We start from the raw sequence: 6938 nt of genomic DNA, 5'->3' as shown, positions 1-6938 counted from the left end.
TGTTGGCTGGCGGCGCGCACCTTGCTCTTAAGCGACTGGATCTGCGCGTGCAGCTTGGCCACGTACTTGGCGACCTTGGTGAACTCGGGGTCCTCGATGATGCCGCTGTTCTCGCCGTCCTCCTTGTTGCGCGGCCCGAAGAGGTTGAGTGTGTCGTTCTCCACCATGCGCTGGTACGTCTTGCCCCACCAGTTGTTGAGCTGCTGCGTGCGCTGCACTACCGAGGCCATGGACGTGGCGTCGAGAGAGTTGGAGCGCTGCGCCTCGGCCTTGAGCGCCGTCAGCTCCACGATGGAGCACTCGAGGAAGCTGCGGAAGAAGTTAGAGTTCCTCAGCTCGTCGTGGTGGACGACCTTGCGTAGGAAACGCTCAAGGCCAGCGCGGCGGTGTTCGAGGAACTCGGACCCTTGCAGCAGACCCACGACCTTGGCCGGCAGCGGCGGGATCACGTAGCCCGCGCACTGCTTGGACAGCTGGTGGTGGAGCCACAGGAAGTCCGAGTAGCGGCGCTCTACTACCACGTCTGCACCGGACGAGACCTTGTATACGTAGTACGAGTTGACGCCCTCGCCGACCTTGCCGGCGGCGCCTACGGTGATATTGACCGTGCTCACGTCCGACATGCTCATAATTGGGGCTGGATCTTGGGAGAGGAGCTGGCTGGCTAGTTGGTTGGATGGATGCTCTGCTGCTTCCGAGGCGTTTTCAGGAATGAAAGGCCTGCTGGCACTTCCGCCGCAAGCAGCTGGATCGGTGAGTCCGACGAGGTCAGTGTGTGTGAAAGGACGACGCGAAAGGCCACCGCGGATCTTCTTCACCACCATCATCTTTTACGACCAGACACTCTAAACAACGCCGCGACTCACACAACTGCTCCGTATAAAAAAAAAATCTACAACAAGCAGTGTCAAACGATGGTGCTCTGCGGGGCAACTTGGCGTGGGGTTGATCACGTACTTGCCATTCACAACCAACTCGCCAGGATTATTAGGTTGAAACGAGGTTGAGCTTGATCCCTCCCCGCCTCAACTGCGGAACGTGTTGTTACCCTTTCTTTTTTAAGACAAGAAATTACCCACACACTGCTTCTTGCCGTTTTAGATTTTTCTTTCTCGTCCACCGCGCAATGATACATTATTTTGGAGTTCAATTTCGCAGCTGGAATGCTTGTCTTGGAACTCCTGTGCTACCCATGTGACCATTGTGATGATGGCAAATACAACCTACCTGCTTGTCAATCCAGCTAAATAGCTGCTTGTTCAGCTGCAGAGCACCAGCATCAATGTCAAAGATACTTCACTACATGAAGACTATGGTGAAGGCCAAACAAGTATTGATACATCCTTTGTCAGCCTCAACAAAAGCTACTTCGAAGTAGATTTTTTTTCAGGGCCGTTCATGACGCCTCGAATCAGGCACATTCATTGGTGCATCCTTTCAGCATTGCCCGCGGCCTGATATGCCCCACAGCTGCAACTGGTCTTACAGTAAACCACGCGCTCAAAGCACAGCGCATCGGTAACGGCTTGGTCAGCTTATATGGCGCTATAGCGCAATGCACAAGCTAATCGTGGCAAGCCTACTGCATTGCGGTTTAGCCAGGCAAGTCAAATCTGCCTTCAGCTGGTGGTTCATTACCAGAAGGCTCACACCATGAACACCATATCCAGTCGGCCTGTCTACTCGCACCCAAATGGTGGGTTTGCATTGACTGCTTGGTGCCTCTTCTTGTGTTGAAGCGGGCAGAACCCTGCCGGCCAGATCCGTCTTGCTTGCTTGGCCATGCTACAAAGCAGTTCACTGCGATGTTGCCTCGTAGTACGCCTACCCGAGTGCAAAGTGCAGCCTGCAGCACGACATCAGGCCAGTCTCGAAAGAAGCTCCGTTACGGTCGCCATCTTCTTCCCAGCAAAATTTTCGCTTCACTTCGCTGATTAGCAAAATGGGTTGGCGGCGTTTCATCAAACCATAACGACGCACAGAAATGTGCTACCACGAGCTGGCAGGGGCGAGCGGTAATGCGAATGCTATCACCAATTAAGACCCCCCCATATATAGCGACTGCCATGGCAATGAACGGCTCTGACAAGCTGGAATCCGCCGCTGCTATATCTACAGCACAGCCAGCAAAAACGAACGAAAAGCTGCTGTAATTGTTAGTAACAAAAGGTTATGCCTCAACTTGAGATCTAATGGTGTCCACAATGGCCCAGAATCTTGTCTTCCCCGATAACGTGGTTGGGTTTTTCGGTAATGCCTGCTCCAGCGATTGGTCACCGAAGTTGAAGCCGTCCAACCAATCAGACACATCCTTGAAGTTATTTCTTTCGTCAAAGTTATGCGGCGAGCGACTCACTTATTGGAAACGTTCGTAGCTCGTTCAGGACCACAATCGAGTGTTGACCATCTCGGTAAGGCGGAGTTGCGACTACATCGGTACACTATGACAATCTCAACCCCAAAGAGACTCATTACATTCTGCAATGCCAACGTGGCAAGCACCAACGAGACTCATTACTGGAATCAAGAATAAAAACTATTACCTAAGACATGAAAGAAAAAAACTCCGCCTCATCACTTGACAAGGCTGGGAATGTCTTCAAAGATGGCAGTGGTGAACATTCACACTGTGTTTGCTTCAAGGATATGCCGTTGCGGTTGATTGGCTTAACGACTTCAACTTCCCTATTGCAATTTCGTTGCAATTTGCGAGAGAATGTCGAGGTGGAGGCACAGAACCTTGCCAGCCTGCCAGCCATAACATCGACTGCTGCGCCAATTTAGTCTGAGTTATTAAGCGGTCGACTCCCTTGAGGCGATTAATGGGTTGGTGCGAAAGAATCCCCGCTTCAAACTCTACCTGACGAAATAGAATCCCGAGAGGTAGCAAAAGCAAAGAGTTGCTATTCATGTGGTTCAACAGCTTCGACACGAAATCACTTCAAAGCATCCGACCGAATCTGTTGCTTAGCGGCACAGACACCAGGAGAGATACTCTTGCAGTGGACAAGCGTGATCTGTCGTTAACAATGATTCGTTGTCGGGTACTTGTTATCAACGATGCACCCCACCAAAACCTACATCATATGTGAGAACTAAGATCAACATCGTTATGAAATGGCCGCATCACTGAGTGCAAATAGTGCAGCCAGATCGCTTGAATATCGTTCATAAATCATTCCCTTTGCTACAGTGATTAAGGAACTATTAACTATTAAACTTCACCATAGGTCCTTAGTTTCCGTTGATCAGCGCCAAAATCATAAAGGACGCAAAGACAAGTGCGTCAGAGGCGATCAGCCAGCCGAGCTGAGACCCGTTAATCTGTTTATACTTGATCAACTCCACTGGTTGCACGAACAACAAAGACAAGATAAACTATCGTACCGCCTCGACTCGATACAAAATAGAGGGGATGGCGAACGCGGTGACCCAAAAGAAAGCCTCAAAGAAGCAGCCAAAGCCTGCCCAGGCACTAAGTAAATGAAAAGACAACGGAATACGCGGTGCTAAGGAAGAGAGAGAAAAAAAAAACCACTGCGTCAGTGTTGCTGGTCTACTACCTGAGGTCGTCCCCTCCCGACAAAGTCGAGAAGATCGCCGCTGTCATCGGCAGCAACACATACGGGAAAACTAGCAACGACCACAATGTAATCAGAGACCAATATTCCATCATATATGTAGGCACAAGCATCGCAACGTACGGACAAAGAGGCCCCATGGCGACGAATACGCCGCCGATGCCACAATGACTCCCACGAGCGCCAACAAAAGTAGTGATCCCGCCACAATCAATTGCACATCTTAACCCACAACACACACACACACGATCACCAAACGTCCACCGCCTCCGTTCTGTATCAAGCACACCCACTCCGCTTCATCTTGGGCCGAATCGGATCTGAGTCCAGCGTGTCAAAGTGAAGAGTGACCCATTAGTGACGTATCAATATCAGCCAATGATATCCTCCCATTGACGTCCTCAAAAACACACCAGCCAAATAGCCCGCCATTTTCGATCTCTTCCCGCCTTATCGAGATGGCTGACGCTAACGAGCACGCTGAGACCACACCGGCGCCCGCAGCTGCCGTTCCTGCCACCGCAGTCGACGCTGTGGCCGCCAATGATGCGGCGCTCCAGGAGAAGCTTATCAATGAGGAGTACAAGATCTGGAAGAAGAACACGCCGTTCCTGTACGACTTAGTGATGACGCACGCACTTGAGTGGCCTTCGCTCAGTGTGCAGTGGCTACCCAACTCCCACACGTAAGTGGCAATAAGGCTTCTAGCTATTTGCAATATTTCTGTGATGTTACGACCAATTTTGGCCGATAATTAACGGGTTTATGATGTTATTGCAGCTCGGCTGGCGACGATTTCTCTGTGCACAAGTTGCTTCTCGGCACGCACACGTCTGGAGCAGAGCAGAACCACTTGATGGTAGCAGAGGTCCGTCTGCCTCTGGAGGACACGGAGATTGACGCCCGCAAGTACGATGAGGAAAGCCAGGAGCTCGGCGGCTTTGGTGGCGTCTCGGGCAAGGTAGATATCAAGATCCGCATCAACCACGACGGCGAGGTGAACCGTGCGCGGTACATGCCGTCGGATGAGCTAATTGTGGCCACCAAGACTCCCCATGCGGAGGTGCACGTGTTCGATATCTCGAAGCGGCCATCTCAGCCAGAGGAGAACTCCGGCTGCAACCCGGACTTCCGCCTTCTTGGTCACACCAAGGAGGGCTACGGTCTCTGCTGGGACCCGCACCAACCTTTCCACCTGATCTCCGGCTCAGACGATGCCATCATCTGCGAGTGGGACCTCCGCAACGCTGGCAAGTCGGTACAGCCGCTGCACAAGTATAGCGGGCACAGTGATGTCATTGAGGACGTGGCATGGCACATGCACCACACGAAGATCTTCGGTTCCGTCGGTGATGACAAGAAGCTTCTCATGTAAGTTGATTGGCGAATGATGAGAGTTGATAAGGGTAGTTACTGATGTGTTTGCTGTCAATTGCAGCTGGGATATGCGCTCGGAGAGTTACGACAAGCCGGCAACGACTGTGTATGCCCACACTGCTGAGGTCAACTGCTTGGCCTTCAGTCCGTTTAGCGAGTATTTGGTAGCTACTGGTTCAGCAGACAAGCACGTGAACCTTTGGGATATGCGTAACATGAAGGCGAAACTGCACTCGTTTGAAGGCCACAACGATGAAGTGTACCAGATCCAGTGGTCTCCTCACAACGAGACTATCCTGGGCTCCTGCTCTGCTGACCGCCGTCTACACGTGTGGGACCTCAGCAAGGTACGCTGTAGCTACTTGATCATCCGTGGCCAGGATTATTGATTTGTGTAATGTGTGTTTTAAACAGATTGGTGACGAACAATCGCCCGAAGACGCCGAGGACGGACCTCCGGAGCTGCTGTTCATTCACGGCGGCCACACTTCCAAGATTTCCGACTTTTCGTGGAACCCGAACGACGCGTGGGTGGTGGCCTCGGTGGCCGAGGACAACGTCCTGCAGATCTGGCAGATGGCGGAGAACATTTACAACGAGGAAGACGAGGAGACCGAACAAGCGGAAGTTGCCGACGAAGACCTCGAATAAGCCAATTATTGCCAACTCTATTTGGTGCAATGATGAGGTTAGTCTAATTTGAATGTACTAGACCCAAAAGTTTGTTCACCCGCGTTTGCAAAGACAAAAAAGCAATACTAGAGCGGCAAACAATTGCATCCTGGAGTTCCCCTCAAAATTGCCAATCGTAGTCTTTATCAGCCAACGAAACGCCGTTACTGGAGCATTTTTGAGTACCATGTCGCGCTCTCCCAGCTCTGCGGCCGAAATGTCTGACGCTGCTGAGCACACGGACCCTTCTCCTATGGAGGAGGTTCAGGACCTCACCGGCGATGCGGGTGACGCTGCCGAGGACGAGGAAGTCGAGCCGGATATGAGACTTGAGAGCGAGGAGTACCGGACCTGGAAGAAAAACACGCCGTTCTTATATGACCTCGTGATAACCCACTCGCTTGATTGGCCCTCACTGACTGTCCAGTGGCTCTCTGCGCCGTGCGTCTAATGCGAAATTGTTTGCATGGGGAGTTGAGTTTAATCTGTTGCTGATGCCCTGACAGAACTAACAACACGTCAGATTTCTGCGAGTATGAGCTCCTACTGGGCACAAATACGTCGGGAGCGGAGCAAAACAAGGTGATGAAGGCGAAAGTGTGGCTGCCCTTAGACGACGCGTGCAAGCTGAATGAAGACACCCAAGGTAGAGAAGAAAGAGTGCTTCCATTTCGTTGTTTCGTTTCCGTTGACGGTATTTGTTGATATCTTATGGCTGATCAGAGTTGGGTGACTACAATAATGCCGTTGAGCGCAAGATGAAGACCTCGCTTAGTTTTAGCCACCAAGGCGAGGTGAACCGAGCGCGTTGCATGCCGTCCGATAACCTCTTTGTGGCGACCAAGACCCCTAGCGCTGAAGTGCACGTGTTCGACATTTCGAAGATCAAAACTGATGCTGGAGAAAGTATTGAACCGACACACCGACTACTGGGCCACGGTAAGGAAGGCTACGGCCTCTGTTGGGACCCGCACCAAACGCACCACCTCATTTCCGGTTCCAACGACGCGATCATTTGCGAATGGGATATTACCAAGGCTGGCACAACAGTCGAGCCTCTGCACAAGTACACTGGCCACAGCGACGTCATTGAGGATGTGGCATGGCACTGGCATCACCCGAAGATCATCGGCTCGGTCGGTGATGACAAGAAGCTGCTCATGTAAGTTCCTGGAATGGATTGCAACATTACCGATGCCGATCTAACTGCCTATCTTGATCTGAATGGTGAAGCTGGGATATGCGGTCTGAGAGCTACGACAAGCCAGCGGCGACCGTATTGGCTCACTCGGCTGAAGTCAACTGCCT

At 51.8% G+C, this 6938-nt stretch overlaps 5 protein-coding genes across 7 annotated transcripts in view; 2 read left to right on the top strand and 3 right to left on the bottom strand.

Annotated features, from left to right (window-relative positions):
* Positions 1-629, bottom strand: part of PPTG_02204 (hypothetical protein) — a gene marked incomplete at both ends in the record, with an annotated part of 3035 nt that extends 2406 nt beyond the window's left edge. Inside the window, one exon of the mRNA XM_008893225.1 lies at positions 21-629. Coding sequence (XP_008891473.1) covers positions 21-629 — 609 coding nt within the window. The remainder of the gene's footprint in view (positions 1-20) is intronic.
* A 1050-nt stretch (positions 630-1679) lies between these two features.
* Positions 1680-1784, bottom strand: PPTG_20896 (hypothetical protein; the record flags this gene model as incomplete). The annotated part of the gene is made up of 1 exon (XM_008894323.1): positions 1680-1784. The coding sequence occupies one exon, from the start codon at positions 1782-1784 to the stop codon at positions 1680-1682; it is 105 nt and encodes a 34-aa protein (XP_008892571.1).
* A 1334-nt stretch (positions 1785-3118) lies between these two features.
* On the bottom strand, positions 3119-3926 carry PPTG_02203. Of its 2 annotated transcripts, XM_008893223.1 has the most exons (5): positions 3875-3926; positions 3705-3803; positions 3564-3633; positions 3388-3475; positions 3119-3324 (listed from the first exon to the last, which is right to left on the bottom strand). In XM_008893223.1, exons 1-5 carry the CDS (start codon positions 3882-3884, stop codon positions 3235-3237), a joined length of 357 nt encoding a protein of 118 aa, XP_008891471.1. In that variant the 5' UTR covers positions 3885-3926; the 3' UTR covers positions 3119-3234. The 2 variants fall into 2 exon arrangements, with proteins under 2 accessions (XP_008891471.1, XP_008891472.1); XM_008893224.1 differs by having other exon boundaries at positions 3119-3475.
* Positions 3927-3985: 59 nt separating this feature from the next.
* PPTG_02202 lies at positions 3986-5762 on the top strand. 2 transcript variants are annotated; one of them, XM_008893221.1, is made up of 4 exons: positions 3986-4266; positions 4362-4952; positions 5020-5305; positions 5373-5762. In XM_008893221.1, exons 1-4 carry the CDS (start codon positions 4040-4042, stop codon positions 5607-5609), a joined length of 1341 nt encoding a protein of 446 aa, XP_008891469.1. In that variant the 5' UTR covers positions 3986-4039; the 3' UTR covers positions 5610-5762. The 2 variants fall into 2 exon arrangements, with proteins under 2 accessions (XP_008891469.1, XP_008891470.1); XM_008893222.1 differs by having other exon boundaries at positions 5020-5762.
* Positions 5763-5817: 55 nt separating this feature from the next.
* PPTG_02201 (hypothetical protein) lies at positions 5818-6796 on the top strand (the record flags this gene model as incomplete). Its single annotated transcript, XM_008893220.1, has 3 exons — positions 5818-6071; positions 6137-6276; positions 6354-6796. 3 exons carry the CDS (start codon positions 5818-5820, stop codon positions 6794-6796), a joined length of 837 nt encoding a protein of 278 aa, XP_008891468.1.
* Positions 6797-6938: the final 142 nt, after the last annotated feature.

This window comes from Phytophthora parasitica (genome assembly GCF_000247585.1).
Source record: "Phytophthora parasitica INRA-310 unplaced genomic scaffold supercont2.2, whole genome shotgun sequence".
Taxonomy (NCBI): domain Eukaryota; phylum Oomycota; class Peronosporomycetes; order Peronosporales; family Peronosporaceae; genus Phytophthora; species Phytophthora nicotianae.
The sequence above is the reverse complement of the archived record's forward strand: the minus strand, read 5'-3'. Positions and strand labels throughout refer to the sequence as shown.

Bases quoted from the DNA above. Each gene is read 5' to 3' on its own strand.
- PPTG_02203 (XM_008893223.1), bottom strand. The intron at 3,634-3,704 runs GTACGTTGCGAT...GGTCGTTGCTAG, and splicing joins GCCATGGGGCCTCTTTGTCC to TTTTCCCGTATGTGTTGCTG. The intron at 3,325-3,387 runs GTACGATAGTTT...AAGTATAAACAG, and splicing joins TTTTGTATCGAGTCGAGGCG to ATTAACGGGTCTCAGCTCGG.
- PPTG_02202 (XM_008893221.1), top strand. From the start codon at position 4,040: ATGGCTGACGCTAACGAGCACGCTGAGACCACACCGGCGCCCGCAGCT. The intron at 4,267-4,361 runs GTAAGTGGCAAT...ATGTTATTGCAG, and splicing joins TGGCTACCCAACTCCCACAC to CTCGGCTGGCGACGATTTCT. The intron at 4,953-5,019 runs GTAAGTTGATTG...TGTCAATTGCAG, and splicing joins GATGACAAGAAGCTTCTCAT to CTGGGATATGCGCTCGGAGA.